At 35.4% G+C, this 16,916-nt stretch overlaps 1 protein-coding gene across 1 annotated transcript; it reads right to left on the bottom strand.

Annotated features, from left to right (window-relative positions):
• Nucleotides 1-892: 892 nt before the first annotated feature.
• LOC120251276 (zinc finger MYM-type protein 1-like) lies at nt 893-4,223 on the bottom strand. Its single transcript, XM_039259835.1, has 5 exons — nt 3,279-4,223; nt 2,248-2,847; nt 1,288-1,314; nt 1,078-1,201; nt 893-1,032 (listed from the first exon to the last, which is right to left on the bottom strand). Exons 1-5 carry the CDS (start codon nt 4,221-4,223, stop codon nt 893-895), a joined length of 1,836 nt encoding a protein of 611 aa, XP_039115769.1.
• Between the last annotated feature and the right edge of the window lie 12,693 nt (nt 4,224-16,916).

Raw genomic sequence — 16,916 nt, 5'->3', positions numbered from 1 at the left:
TCATCTAAAAATTTCTTCTCCGCCTTTTACACTTGCAACTTGGAATGACACTGCATGGGGTGTCTATGCTAGTGGAAAAGGATGTGGATCACTTTGCTATTTGAATCAAAAATCGAAGAGTAAGATTTGCTGACCCACGGCTAACCCACGTGATGCATACTCTTCGTAAGTGCACGAATCATATCAACTAATAAAGTGGTACACAGTGAGGGGTAGGGTTGTCGAACCATAAGGACTGAGACTCCTAATAATGATCTCTCCTCTAATCATTAGTCAGACAATAAAGGGTTGGTTGTAAACTGACTAGTGCAAAACAATTGAGAAGGATGAGAGGTGAAGACAGATAGAGTGTGCAATCAATGAGAAATAATGCCCTGACTAATCCCCAAGTGCATTAGTGTACTGACTTGCTTCTAAAAACTATCAGGTACATTTCAAGGTTCTTACGTGTGCACAAAAGCAATGTTGTATCTATGGCCTTCCAATACATCGAGTTTTGCAATTGTGACTGTGGGTCTCTTATACGTCAACTTTTGCAATTGTGACTATGGGTCTCTTATATGTCAATTTTTGCAATCCATTAAGGTGGCTACAACTATGACAATTAGCAATGGTCAAGTTTCACAACTGTAACTATGCAAATTAAGCTCATCAAATTATACAACACAAAATTTAACATAAGAACGCATTAAAACTCCATAATCATTAAGAAAGCAAGTAAGTCAAAGTACATTAAACAAAAAGGTTCAAAGCCCGGGGCACTGTAGAATGGTTAGCCCCTCATGAGCTCATACACCTGAGAAGGGAAAATAGTTACAAAACAATAAGAAAACATGACTACCTCTTTCTTGCAAAATCATCTCAATTGGACTCAAAGAACTCCTTCGATTGGCTAGCTCCACTTCTCAAATGTGCCTCCAACACTATCTTGGTCTTCCCAGAAGGTGTGGTGATGTTTGGTCTTGACCTCCAGTGACTGCCTAAAGTTGGATCTCAAAACCCTTGCTAAGCCATCCTTTGATAAACCTAGATCTGGGCAATATAAGAAACTTTTCAGGCTCAACAAGGCCTAAGTACAGGCGTTCTTAAGTCGTGCTTTTCTCGAGACTTTGGTGAAAATTGGTAACTGTGCAAGCAGCATAATACACGGGGAGAGCACGTTCATGCTCAGCCCAAGCTTGCCGTGAAAGGAGGATGGCACCTGCGCTTTAGATGAATGGAGAGAACTGCAAAATTCTAGAGAAATGCATAGGGATGGAGCACGCTAGTGCTTGGCCTAGAGCATACCTGTGCTTGCCTTGTTGAACAACTCTCCTGAAGACCGCAATAATAACAACGAAGAAGCATGACTGTGCTCAGGCCGTGCTTGGCTTGACCACTTAGAAAATGTTGTTCTTTTACCGATTTTTCATCCGATTTCTCTCCTATTGCTTTGAGCCTTAGAATTTTGCACACAAAACAAACTATACCCGTAATAGCAATGAATATAAACAAAGAATACTAAAATACAAGTGAAGATATGATTTGTAGATAGAGAAAACATGATACAAAATCCATTCATCACCAAGCCCATGGATGATCAACCCACGCTTGTGGGTCGGCCATGGGTAAGGGCGTGGGTTATTGTTGAGATTATTTTTTTTTTTGAATTACTACAGTAGCTCTACTACAATGAATGCCCTGAGTAGGCCATAGACAAAGCGGAGTGTCTCTCACAAAATCTCATTCTCTACTCAAAATTTTATCCAAAATGCCCAACTTTGATTACTCTTTCTCCATAGTGGTTTAAATGGTCCGAAAATGATAAAAGAAACAATTAAACACAAAAAATTGGCTAAAATCAACGTAAAATGCATGTCAAGCGCAATAAATATACAATGAAAAATATGCATAATTAAGCACTAATCATACACCATATTATTCTCGAATATATGGTATATGTTACATATATGTAGAGAATTTACCTGCAAGTTAAAAATACATATTTTGTGATTGTATGGTATAATAAACTCGATTCTTACGTTAGAAGCCCCGAGAGCTCACATTTGCATATTTCTCTTGGCAATGGTGGAACCAGGATTTAGTAGCAGGGGGGCTAATTCAATATATATATATATATATATAGAAAAATACATCTAAATAAGCATTTGTCCAAGATGTAAATAATGAGATAATAAATTTTTTAATTAAAACAACTACACTTTGAATACATAATTAGGGAAAAAAACATACAATATATTTACGTACACTTGAACTAGAACCAATGCCAGCATTAATGCTAGAAATGTGAGCCATGTGGCTAAGACTAAGAGGAGATAATTGCATCCGTTGAGTTTGCATTTTTTGAAAACGTTGTAGAATTGCTTCATTGTCTATAGTTGCAAAAACCTCGCGCTCAATATAGACAACCAAGCTATCATTCATCCACTGGTTTACCATTTTATTGCGTAAGTCAGTTTTCACAATATTCATAGCCGAAAACACCCTCTCATCACTAGCAGTCACAACTGGTAAAGCCAATGCCAACTCAATAAGGTGATAAATGAGTGGAAAAATAATATGTTTGCCTGTCTCAACCATTTTCCTAGCAAAACCTCTCAAGTTCCTAACATTTATAAAATCTGCATCATGCCGCACATCATAAATAAAAGTAGCAACTTGATCCTCAAGCATCATGCGCTCAGTCATTGTGAAATCTTCAAAATAAAGTTCTGCAAGATGAAGTAGCTTGTAGATGTTGAATTTAGAAAATGAGTCCTTTGGGTCAAGGCATGACAGAAGAAGAAGTAATTCTGTGCTAGTTTCTGTGAAGCGGTTTTGCATTTCTTGTGAAATCAAATCAATGACCTAACATTGCAATAATGATAAAATTATAAATATTTCTAAGAAACTAAATTAATGAGATTTACAAAAACATAATAAATATAAAGAATACTAACCTCACAGAAAATTTCAACGGAATAATGGTGAAAATGAGTAATGACTTGCCCTTCCCGTCTAGAACGACCATGGATTCGCATAATATCCCCCATATTAGGCATTGGGATTAAGTTTTCTTCACAAAAAGAGCTGACTTCCTCCAAAAATGCCTCTCATCCTGTCTCCCTCAAGTCTTGAAGATGAGCCTTTACAACTTCAATCAAACGCATTGCTTAAATAATATTTTGATCCTTTTGTTGTAAGGCAAGTGATAATTCATTTATTACTCCCAATAAACACCTCATTAAATACATCACAAACACAAATTGATAATTCTCCATTTTTTCAATCAAACTTGCCGCTATGCTTCTATGATCATTTGAAGCACCATCATCGTGCACATTTTGGAGGACATCTAACACTGAAGTCCACATTGAGATTAGTTGGGGAATGGTAGTGTAATGCGATTCCCAATGAGTATCACCCGGTCTTGCTAAACTAGATTCTTGATGTTTTCCTCTACCACTGACTATCTCTACCCTTTCCAATTGCTCAACCAACCTATCATAGTGATGTTGCCGAAGTTGGTCTTTTCTTTTGCGTGATGCTCCCACTGTGTTAACAATCATAATAACATATTGGAAAAAATCACTCACAATTCCATTGTCTTTATCAACAACAACAATCACTAATTGGAGCCGATGAGCAAAATAATGGATATACCTTATATATGGATTTTCTTTTAGGACAAGTGCCTTCAAACCATTGATATATCCTAGCATATTTGAAGCCCCATCATATCCTTGTCCCCTTAGTCTTGAAAGAGATAACCCATGTTTGGAAAATAGACAATCAATGGCATTCTTCAATGAAATAGTTGATGTATCTAACACATGAACCATAGCAAGGAACCGCTCTATCACATACCCATTCTTGTCCACATATCGCAGAACAACTCCCATTTGCAACATCACTGACACATCCCGGGCTTCATCAATCATAAGAGAAAAATGCTTTTCTCTAATATCATCAACAATAGCACATGTAATTTCTACTGCAGAAGCATTTGCTAACTCCTTTTGAATCTTTAGTGAAGTCATTTGATTGTTTCCAGGAGCATTTTGATTAACAGCCCTAAAAACTTTATCATTCCGTAGGCTATACCACTCTAGTAACTCAAGGAAATTGCTTTTGTTTAATGAGCTCGAGGACTCATCATGTCCACAGAAAGCCAATCCTTGCTTCAAGAGAAATTGTGTCACATCTAATATGGTTGTTAAACGAGTGTGGTATTCAACCTCCATCTCATGTGAATGTGCAGTCAATTAGTGTGACACACTCTGTCTTTGATTTTGGAAACTCTGAAACTGTATTCTTGCATCATTATGCACACTGCTCACAGCACCAACATGCTCTACAAATTTTTCTAAAGCTTTTTTTCCCAATTATTGAACCCCATTTAGTGAAAGCATCTTCTCTTACTCGATTTCCTTTGCTTGGTGTGAAAAGATAACACCAAAAACAAAATGTTACATCAGTAGTCACACTGTACTCTAACCATGGATGTTGTATAAACCAAGCATCTTGAAAACTCCTCCTTTGTTTGTCGTACTCTTTTTGTGGGAAATTATGGCCAATTGGTTGGCAAGGACCTCTAGTTAAATATTTCCTTCTAACTTGATCTCTAACCACAATATCAAAGTCTTCAATTGGCTTTCGTAGTCCTGGGTCACTAATAATGCCATTAGAATTGAAATTCACATTGGTCTTTTTCTCACTTGATTAGGAGCCTAGTGCTGTTTTTGGAGAATTGGATGACTCTTCACTTCGTGGTCATTTAATTAAAAATTTATCCATGTCCAAATGGCTATGAATGTGTTTAATGCTATTCAAAGACAAAACAAACATGTATAAAAAAAATTGATAATAAAAAAATAGCTAGACATTCAAAGCTAAAAATATATAAATGAAAGTGTATATTGCTAATTTAATTAAAACATTTTTTTGTAATATATAAATGAATGCCATTTCATCAGTTGCATAGTTCATATTTCAACAAATTAAAAAAAAATAAAATTAAGTAGATAACCTACTTCAAGTGCATAATAAAGGGTTTTCTCAAAATAAGTATCGAGCAAATTACATATGATGACACAATCTTTAGGCTTAAGATTTAGGAACTCCTCCACATCAAGATTGCAATAAGGAATAAATAATAACTTTTCTCCATACTACAATGCACATAACCAAGAGAAATCAATTAACAAGAGCAATTTAACACATAGCAAGATTTTTTAGTAGAATAAACATTTTTTATTAAAAATAAAATAAAATAGTACAAATACATGCATAGTACAATTTTTTCATGTATGGAACCCTAAGTGTCTCATGGATTTTCGACAAAAAGAGATAGTCAATTCATGGAAACTAATCTCCAAGTCAACTTTTGGCAAGTGACAAAAAAGAGAGTATGTATGGAATCCTTTTTTCTTCCTAATAAAATTCTCATAAAATTCATAGTTTTTTTCACCAATTTAACAAGTAAACTAGAATATTTTATTTATCCCAAACCCATATATTCATTGTTCTTGTTGCCCCAACCCCCATGGAAAGATGGAATACTCACATAAGTGCCAACATTCATGAAGACAACCTGACACACAACATTTGAATAAGAAAGTCAAAGAGCACTTTGGTTGCATAATGTGGGGTTAGTTTATAAGAAGTATCCAGCATCCTTCTAACTTTCTAAGTCCTAAAACATTGAGTCAAATCCATCATAAATTTATAAACCCACTCAGACCATTGATCCAGCCCCTCCAAGCATGTTTCCTCCACCATCATTCCCACAACATGTACATGTTAACCAGTAAACAGGTCCACATTCTATCTTCAAAAGAAAAAAAAAAATCATTGCATGGACATCAACTATGAGTCTATGATTCACTTCATAGAATCACAATTTATAAAAATCTTTTGCAAAAAAGTAAAATCTTAACACAAATATAACTTGCTTTACATGAGTAATGAGTTTTGAGATTTTGTTAAATCTTAACACAAATATAACCATCTAACCTTATCATCGGTGTCTGGCAGTGGTATCCAGGTTTTCAATTTTGAGATTTTGAGATTTTGTAAAATGACCCAAATGGGTTGCAGCTTGCAAGAGAAGGTAATGGTCCGAATGGATGAAGAAGGAGAAGAAAAGAGAGGAAGAGAATATGATGCAAATTAATTTGGCTACCTTTCAAGTTTCAATGATTTAATCTTTCATTGTAATTTGTAATGGATGAGTACATACATAAGAAGACAACTAAGATGTAGTAGCCCCTATAACTCTATGAGGCATTTCTTCTACAAACATGTGTTATGCCAACCCATTCCCCACTTACTTCATGATTGCTCACAACCAATCATGCTTTTACTAATTACAAATTTACATCTTAATTACTTGTCTCTCATAATCTCATTGTTTAGTTAACAACCACATCACCATGAGACCATCATAACAAAATCATCCATTCATTCCATTGTATAGTGTCCATTGAATCATTGATGCACTCATGAGTCATGACTTATGCACCCATGGCCATAAATCATAATAATGTCAGTGACTCAGCAAACTTGGTGGTGGACCGGTGGTTGTCCGTGGACTGTGGCTGAAGAGAGTCCTTTGCTCATTGGCGTCTGGCTCGCCATCGCCCTTCCGTGGTCTGCGTCAGCGTCAGTAACTCGATGGAGATTCACAGCCATGACTCATGAGATGAGCCATCCAAGATCCAAACATGGCCCAAGGGCCATGGCTAAGGGGGCTGATTGAGGGCAATGAGGGAGGTTGCAGTGGCAATAGGGACCAACCTGTCAATGGTTTTGCCACTGTCTCTTGGTATTAACTATCATGAGGTCAATTTACAAAACTCAATGGCTTAACCTTCTTCCCTTATGTCTTGAGATAGCAAAAATGATCAACATTCACAACCTATAAGAAAGTGGTTTATCCAAATAAAGTTGTCAGCAATAGTTGATGTTTAACATAAGCTCATAGTTTGTCAAGTAGTAATAAAGATATCATTCCCATGGGGACTATATTGTTAATTACCAATCAATTACAATTAATGGTTATCTAGATAAACAAGCTAATGTTAAGTGAATAAAATAAAACAATTTAATTAAAGAAACCCAGTTAGCAAGACTAAGGGATCGTTCAGTTAGCAATAAGTGGAGTTACATGTAAGTGCAGTTACAGTGTAAGTGAAAATGTTGTACTTTAACTCACATCATAATAGTTTGATTTGTTGTAATTAGAAATGTTGTATTTACGTTTTGTTTGTTAGGTATGATGTATGGTGAGGGTTATTATTACCATATAACTGGATAGGTAAGATTACCACTATTATTAACACTGGTCATTTAATATTATTTATAAAATACTAAAAGACTTTAATTATGATGTTTGTTTTAATTTTCTGCCTAAAACTAATTAATTAATTTAATTCTTATTTTATATGACTAAAAATAATTTTAAAAACTAATTAATGTAAGAGCCTTCTATTGAATTCGAAAAGTGGAATAAAATTTTATGCCATAAAAAATAATTTTGTAATAAAAATTAAATAACAATTGGTATATTTAATAATACAATTTTAAATTAAATTAAAAAAATAAATAGCTATTTCTTTAATCATATTATTAAATGTGCTACAACATTTTCTTAAATTAACAAATTATACAATGCATCATCCACATCCATTCAACACATTACAATATTAATTCTCCAAAATATGACATCCACAATACAACATCTGCAATTCAACATCCATAATTTAACATTACTATAAATATGACACCCATAATAAAATATAAAACTAACATCCTCCAAAAATACAACATTAATCCAAATTCAACATCATACTATGTTTAACAAAACAAAATACAACATTGGTCCAAATTTGGCATTATAACAAGTTCAACAAAACTAACTACAACATTGGTCCACATTTAACATTAAGTTCAACAAAACAAAATACGACATTAGTCCAAATTTAACATCATAATGAGTTCAATAAAACACAAATACATCATTAGTCCAAATTTAACATCACAACAGGTTCAACAAACAAAATACAACATCACAGTAATACATAATATAACATAACAATGTTGAAACAACTAATGCTTAATGGTTACCCCCTCAGTTGATCAAGAAAATCATCCATCAAATGGCATAAAAGGGAATGGGTTTTATTTATAAACCTAGTTTCTAGAGGAAGATTTTGAAGCAAATAATCATATGCTCATCAGAGATTACACTGAGTATAGTGTTCATTCAAAGTTATGATCTCATCAAGAAATTGCTTACCTATGAATTGACTCTTGTCCACCTCTAAATCATTTGCAATTCTTCCCAATTAATGCTCAACATTTCACATGATTTCTTCCTCGGCCTTACCATGTTTTACTCATTTTTTATCCTCTTTGTGCTTGGAAGCGGAGCTTGTCAGTGTGCCATTAGTAGGAGGTTGGCATGGTGGAAAATCTTCAAAACCATTGAACCCTTGAGTCTGATTGTCTAAATCGATTATTCGTGATATTGGTGGTTGTTCCATGTGTGCACCATGGCATCTAGAGCTTTGTGAACTTGTTCTTGCAAAAGATTCAGTTGCTTGGTTATTTCCACAAATAATAGCCATCTCTTCATAATCTTGAATTGGTTGTGGTGTATCATGGGACAATTCCAAGAAAAAAATTATTATGGGGGAGGAGGAATACCAAATATATATACAAGTAGTAAGTTGGAACATATGTTTAATAATTTATGTAGATTTTTGTATTGCCCAGAACGATAAAATGTGTGTGTGTGTGTGTGTGTGTGTGTGTGTGTGTGTGTCTGTTTTATGTAGGCAAATCCGGGGGAGGAGCACTAGATCAACTAGATCAATAAATAAACTCTTGAGTTTTTTTTTTATCAACCATATTTTTCTTACATGTTGAAGGTGATTGTTAACATGGATGGCATTCACTACCATGTTGAATCTTACGCTAACAGCTCTTACTACTGAAGTAATAGCAACACTCTTTAATCCTTTATTAGATTTAAGACCAAGATTTGCTTGCTCAACTAAATAGCTTAACATGAATGATGTCATGATAGCTGTCCATCAGAAATTGGTTGACGCCCTCTTTCTAACAAAATCTTGGCTTTCTAATGGCATCTCTTCAGGCTTCATTAATTACAAAGCTACATTAAAAAAACAATTTTATAAACAAATATATCACATACTTGGTAATATTCAATAAAAAAATATATCATATAAACATATATCTCTTCAGGGTCCATCTATATATATTATAGTAGTCATTAGAAGCTAAATGAAAGGAAGTACAAAAAAATAATGCAAAAAAAATGGATGTACTAAAAAATCAAGTATTCTTTAGATGCTGACTAATGGACTGTGTTGAAAGGAATTAGAGGATGTCAATCGTATATGATAAAATTAACAACTGAATATGTATATATGTACAACTTTGAAAACCAATAATATTTATATATGTACACACATATGGCTATTTGTCATGCACTTAGGTCAAAGATTATTTTGATATTTAAATAAAAAAAATGAATGGACATGTATGCTTCTTGAGTAATATTAACTTTAGTTGAGATTATTGATCAGTTTGAACTTTTTAAATAATTAATTAATTGTTCACAGATAGATCTAAAGTCAAATGTTAATAAGTAATAGGATACAAGCATACTATAAATGCAAATTACCCACAATTATTTTACAAATTTGAAAGATATAATTAGAGATGTCAATGGGGGCGGGGATTCACTGGGAGATACATTCATTAGCTCCGACCCCAAAATTATACTTCCATCCCCGAACCCGGCCCTAAACTCGAATACGGGGAATTTTTTCCCCCTTCTCCGTCTCCATGGGGATTTTTCGGGTTCGGGGATTCCCCGGCCCAGATTAATAAATTTCAATATTATTATTAATATTGAAAATAAAATTTATAAAATATTTGCTAAAAATAAAAATGCTATAAAAATTTTTAATAATTGAGAAACTCATTTACAAATACGACTTAACACAAAATACCAACATACACAATCACCAATAAATTATTTACAAAAATTAAAAAAATTAAAAAAATTTTAAAAAAATGCAATATGGTTAATATAAGATTAGAATTTTATTTAATTTTATACTAATGTTTATTTAATTATCAATAATTTGCTAATTTAATAAAGAGAAATTGTTTAAAGGATCCCTTTACCATTTCCACCTGAGCAAAAGATCACTTGAGTTTTACATATCCCCATAAAATCGCTACTTCTTGAAAAGTGGAGCTTTGAGTCCAAAGTCTTGCTAACGGAGTTAAATTTTGTAGGAATTGACAACAATGCCCTTACAAATAATTTATAAGTTTTCAAAAAGCATTAACAATTAATGGATGACGTCAAATCATTTCGTCATTCAAGAATACTATGAGAAACCGTTCCTCTTCTCTGTGACTATGAGTTCCTTCTTGCTAGCCGGAGAAGGATTCCACGATGGAGTGGTCAATCTCATGAGAAGATATAGAGAGGAAAGAAGAGAAGAAGAGTGATGTTATTTATAGTTGGTTCTGCAGGTGACCCAAGATTTAATGAGCGGAAGTAGGTGCCAAAGCGGAGAAGGGGCCGGAGCGAAGAAAGGCGAGGGAGAAGCAATTCACAGGGGAGACAACCTAGAAATATCCTCATGGCCGAAAGGTATGAAGGCCTTGTGACATCTAGGGCCGGTCGACACCCACTTTTTTCCCAAAGCATGCCTAATCTGTGCAAAATGGTGTTGTCATGCCCTAATTCTAGTAAAAGTTAAGAAAAGATAATAATTTACTTTTTATTTTCGAGTAGTTTGTGTTCAAATTCTGCAAGAATTAGTCAAAATGGCAATGTCATTGTTATTTTCTTTTTTTTGTCATAAGGAGTCAAAATGGCAATGTTGTACACATCTAAGATCATTGTGCAAAGCTCAATTGTTTCATTGTTTAATGGATTTTAGTAGAACACCAAGGCTCAAAGGAATTCATATTGTCTCAGTGTATGTAATTTATCTGCCAGTTCAATAGAGATAAGAACTTGTTAACATAAAGTGGGTTAAAAGAGGATGATAGTGTGTTTGAGGTCATATTCGAATTTTTCTCTTGAAAACATATACTTGGAATAATGTAATTAATAATCTTGTTTAGTTTCACATGATTATGTGTAGTTATAACATATGATGCAAACATTATTGTGTTTGTGTATGGTATAAACAAAATTGGAAGGCTTACTTAGTATATTAATATGTGTACTAGAGTTTTTGTTTACGTTTAGTATTTTATTGAAACCTTTTATAGAATTGTTCATCTCTTGACTATAAGGAAATCCTTTGTTTGTGCAGTTAAGAGGACTATGGCAAGTGAGTCCCAGAATTTGTTAAATGGCCGATGTTACTTAGCACCACTGGTGTCAATCTTCACAGAATTAAGGGAGAAGATGACCCGCAAACACTTGGATATCGTTCAAATGACTCCCTTTAGCCATTTTATGGACTTGGAGCCTATAACACATGAGCAAACTATATTGGACGGGTTGATGAAAGTATTCAATGAAAGGACGAAAAGGTTCAAGCTAAGAGAAAGTCATTTGCAATTCAGGCCAGAGGATGTAGCATTGATATTGGGCCTACATTGTGATGGTGAGGCCATAGAGTTTAAATGTAAAAAGGAATTATGCACACTTGAGGAGCAATTCTTCAAGAAAGGAGTAGACAGAAATAGGGACTGTCTAACTCGTACTTTAGTGGATAAGAAAGGAGAAAAAGAGAGGAGCTTTGTCAAACTACTTTAGGTGTACATCTTGGGATCATTGCTTTTTCCCACAACATCATGTGCAGCCCCTTCTTGGTTAGTCTATTACTTGAATGATTTAGCCAAATTGGACCATTACTCATGGGCACAAGCAACCCACAAATGGCTTATGGATGATGCACCTACTGAGCTGCACGAGTAAAGCTTAGGTGTGCGGGAAAGCCATTTGTGGTAGGATACCTAAGAGGTTGTGTCATTGCATTAAATGTTTGATTCTATGAGGTAACAGGTACTGGAAAGAAGGTGCATTTCGGAAAAACACCGAGGATCCTCTGCTACGCCGATAACAGTTGTAGAAAACAAGGCGGTGTCACTGAATTACTCGAGTCACTCAAGGGAATAGAAATAAGTAAATATAGAATTTTTTGTTTATAATTTTATGTAAATATACAAGAATTTGCACAAATGTTCATGTTCATATGTATGTAGATCAACTTATGTGAATATCTTTAACCTATGTACAATTAAAATAATTTTAGAGTAAACTATTTATTACCTTTCTAATATGATCTCTAATGTACAAACCCATTTATATTACTGCTTCTTTATTGATCGATTATTAAATAAATGGTTAATAATTTTAGAGTTAACGATTGCCATATTTTGCCAGTTTTTTGACTTGGCGCCAGCCAACTAGGCTGAAGTTAACCTCAATTGGTCTTGGAAGAGCCGTGTGCATGAACGTACAAAGAAGCTGGGTAGATTTGGCTATTGTTGTACAAGCATCAGGCTTCAGTAAAATAAGGAAAGCAAAGGTCTCTCTCACAAAGGGTCAACAAAGTCGCAGTCATTCTGTCTCATCTAGCCTAGAAAGGCAGGCTACAAACGATGAGAAATTCATGTTGGTGATCAATGAAATAAAAGCACTCAGATCAGCAGTTAATAAACTTGAGGAAAGATTGAATGCTCCCGAGAAGACTATGGATCAACCGGCCAACTCAGAATTGGACTTGGAATCTGAACCTTTGCAAGGAGAACCCTATGCCCCACCCCAAAAATGAGTGAAAAAGGTTGTTGTCAAACCCCATAAAGGACTGGATGATGAACTTGTAGAGGAGACCTAATACGAGAGACCCGTCACTCATGCTGCATTGGCAACAAAGGCCGGGGCACCACGGCTTACACCCGAGCTTCCTAAAAAGGTTGTGCCAGCGAAGAAAGAAGAAAAAAGAGCTGCACCAACACAAACCACTTCTGAGTTCACTGCACTCAATGAAGAAACAATGAATGACGTATGTGAATGAAATTTTGTGTACTATTCTTTTATGTGCACATCTATTGTAATTCGTCCATAATCATTATACTTTGCATAAATTGGTTTAGAACTGTTTATGAAACCCGTACTTTATCCATAATCATTGGTAGTTGGTTACCATCTGTGAATATTGCTCTTTATTATATGAATACCTTCATAATTTTATAAACAACTTTAGAATTGTTACTTACTATTTATATTTCGACCTTTTGTATTGAAATATGACTCTCTAGCTTCATATTTTGCATGAAAATATTTAATATTTAGACGTCACTGTCAATATCAAGCCATTGTGCTCAAAAATATTCTGCTATAAAACTTCATAAGATGAGATGTTCTACTACTTCCAAAAAGAAATGTTTAACATTATTCACATTTTTTAGTCTGCGATAACTGCATTATAGGTAGCTCTATTATGCCCAACTTTGTGATAGCGACTATAACGTAGCTTCCTCACATTGAATGCTTGTGATTCAATCCTTCTGTGTCTTGGGTGCCCAGGTCTTTTCTTTACAATAGGTGGTCAAAGACGTAGAGGTCGGTTATCATCTTTAGGTTTGTCATTGTCTGGTATGGGAAATATTGGGTTTGCATATACTGCTTTGTATGAAGCAACTGTGTGATATTCATCCATGAAACGATGAACGTTAGTATCAGTATGCATGATCACCGCACAAGCATGTTGACATGGTGGACCATAAATTTACCAATGTGGGCATGAGCATGTCCTATCACGTAAATTGACGGAGTTGGTATAGCGGTCAATAACCTCATATTGTTCCCCATTCGAGTGGCCAATGACAAGGGACCTACTTTCCTCTACCATTTCTTCAATCTTCTTGTGAACCATGGGACAAAGATGAGTGTCCCATTTCTCATATTGTTGGTGCCGATCAGAGTGCATGTTCATTACCTTGTACCTATGACAAGTATGGATTAGACCAAATGTAAACAAAGACGTGTGGATTCTGCATGGTGTACAACAATACTAAAGCCAACTGCTTCTTAACTATACAATAATGGACATAACTAAACATTTTCATAATTTAATAAACACACACTTAATATAATAATGACTAATCAATAATATTAACTAGGAAAGACAAATACTAATTATAAAACTTCGAAAGTAATCAAAAACCATGAAAATTAATCAAGAAGAGTGATAAGTATACAAAAAAGCACAGTTGAGGACATCTAATGTCAATCCTGAATGAGTGAACTATTCAACAATACAGTTAAGAAGCAAACCTGATCGAGTCAACCATGTTGCACACAGGAAGGTGGCATGCCTCTCTTATCCATGCATTAAAAGATTCAGCAACATTCGACTACATCTCACCCCATCGGCATCCCGGGAATAAGTAATTACACCAATGCTTCAAGTCTGATTTTTGGAACAACCAATTATGGGCATGCGCCGAGGTGAGTAAGAGTTTATTTATAGCATCATCATATTATGAAGATGTGCACGCATATGCTACATGTACAACCAAGCTCCAACACTTATCTTTCAATACCCTCCTTAGCTGACTATTTGATTTTAAGAAGTTCGGCAGTATGCATGTGGGGAAGAAGGGAACACCCTAGCAAAAGCATTCACAAGGCCCTTGGATTGATTGGTGATAAGTGTCTAAATGTAGATGTTTTCATGTATATATCGTATTCACTTTGCATGTATTTTGTGAGGTTTAATGCCTGTTTTGTGCTTAATCATCTATTATTTGCTTTGTAAGGCATAAGGAAGCCATGGAGAACAAGAAGATATCATTTGGGCGAAAAGAGAAGAAAACAAGAATTTCATACTACCCCCATACTACCTAGTATGGGGGCCGTATGCACTGTAGTAGCGGAATGATTTGGAGTGTCTGCCAAGATTTCCATACTACCCAGTATGGGGGCCGTATGCACCCCGTATGGATTACGAATCTAGGGTTTTTGAGTGCTATACGACCCCCATACGATCCCCCATACACCCTATATGCCTCGGGGGGGTATAAATACCAACTTTTAGGGCAGAACAACAACTTTCTTTTGGCTAGACTTTTTCTTGGCCGATTTTGAGGAGACCACTTGGGAGATTTTGGGCGACCTTGGGAAGAAGAAGAAGGGCAAGAAAGCTAGAAGATCATTCAAGCCCAAGGTCCAAGACTCTCAAGGCAAGAAGGCAACATATTCAAGGGGAGATTTACCACGATTTGAAGGAAGGAGACCCGCAGCTAGAGGAAGCGTCATTTGGCACTCCTTTGGCGGGGAAAGCGTCATTCGGCACATTCTTCACCTCCTCCTCCACCATTTCATCTAGGGAGTGTCATTTATGCTTTTGTTTCATGTTTTGCTTGTTTGTATTGCTTGTTGTGGGATGATGACACACTAGACCCCCAAAGCCACCGGGTGTTGGTGAACCTTGGGGGGTTTTATCATGTATGTTGGATGATAACTTGTTAATTCCATGCTTGGGTAATTTTGAGATTTAATCCATTGTTTTCATGCTAAGTGCTACACTAAGGAGAAATCCGTAGCTCTTTTATGAATGATGCATGTAGATGTAACTTGCTCACATGTATTAGGTCATGAATGGATTAAAAGGGGATGTTGTATCATCACGCCGAGAAATCGGGTGTTTGGTAGCCCTCCATGTAGGTTTAATCCGAAGAAGAGTAGGTTTAATCCTAACTGAGATTTCCTCGTACTCAATGCAATCGTAGGAATGGGATTTGGAAGAAATTCCTATCCATGTTCGTATGGGATTAGGGTTCAATTGCCGAGAAATTGGGGTTGTTCTAATCTTGGAATCTCATGGTCCATTTTACCCTTGCATCTTTAGATCATCATCCATGTTGCATGATAACCCCTCAAGGGGATCCTCATCCATAGGCCTTTGCACCTCATTGATTTTCTTGCTTGCTTATTGCTTGTTCTCTCTAATTTGGTCATAATCTCATTTTAGCTTTAATTACATCTAGTAGAGTAAAAATTTATCACTTGAGATCTTAGGCTAGATAATAGCTCGAGAAGGAGTAATAGGAGATCCTTAGCTCCGTGGAATACGATCCTCATGTCTTAACATGAGGTATTACTTGGCGATCCCGTACACTTGCGGGGAAGCAATCAATTGGATATGAATGTAATGATCTTATCATAGTCAGCTTCACCATATATTGTTAGTGTAAGCCCGAGCCCCAATACATTGTATGAACTCTTATTATTTGGATAATTATTATGAGGCATCATTTTATCTATTATTATTTTTGTGCATAGTTAATAAGATAAAATATCCTTGAATATTGGTTTTGCTCAACTTATCAAATGCGGTATTTAGATATTAAAACCTTGAAGCATAAACTAGAACAATATTCTAAATATACCTAGTCGATTATTTTCATACGAATCAAAATAAATTAAGACTAGTATGTCTTTGGTGAGATGGCCTTGTTTTACGGGTCATAGGATATGGGACATCAAAGGACATAGACACATGTTAGGGAAATAGTGTACCTGAATCGATCCGCTCTTGAGGAAACTACATGATTGTAAAGTCATAAGTGTTTTTCACAAGCAATTCTTGTACTAGAATCCTTCGGCCTAAAATCACTATGGATCTCGGATGAATCCTTACATGCTTTAACTTACACCTAACGTCATTCGTAACTGAGTGGCAAGTACGGGTATGTTTGAGCATGTAGCAGTTCATGCTGAGAGACATAAGTGAAGTGAAGGGATTGTCCCTCTCTGTAGAGAGAGTGAATATCACCAACCACTTAATTAGTGGGATTGAGTAGTACGTGGCCATGCCTAAGGGAAATGATAAGAGTTATCATTTACTTGACCTAGTCAGTTC

This window comes from Dioscorea cayenensis, chromosome 20 (assembly GCF_009730915.1).
Source record: "Dioscorea cayenensis subsp. rotundata cultivar TDr96_F1 chromosome 20, TDr96_F1_v2_PseudoChromosome.rev07_lg8_w22 25.fasta, whole genome shotgun sequence".
Classification (NCBI taxonomy): Eukaryota; Viridiplantae; Streptophyta; class Magnoliopsida; order Dioscoreales; family Dioscoreaceae; genus Dioscorea; species Dioscorea cayenensis.
The sequence above is the reverse complement of the archived record's forward strand: the minus strand, read 5'-3'. Positions and strand labels throughout refer to the sequence as shown.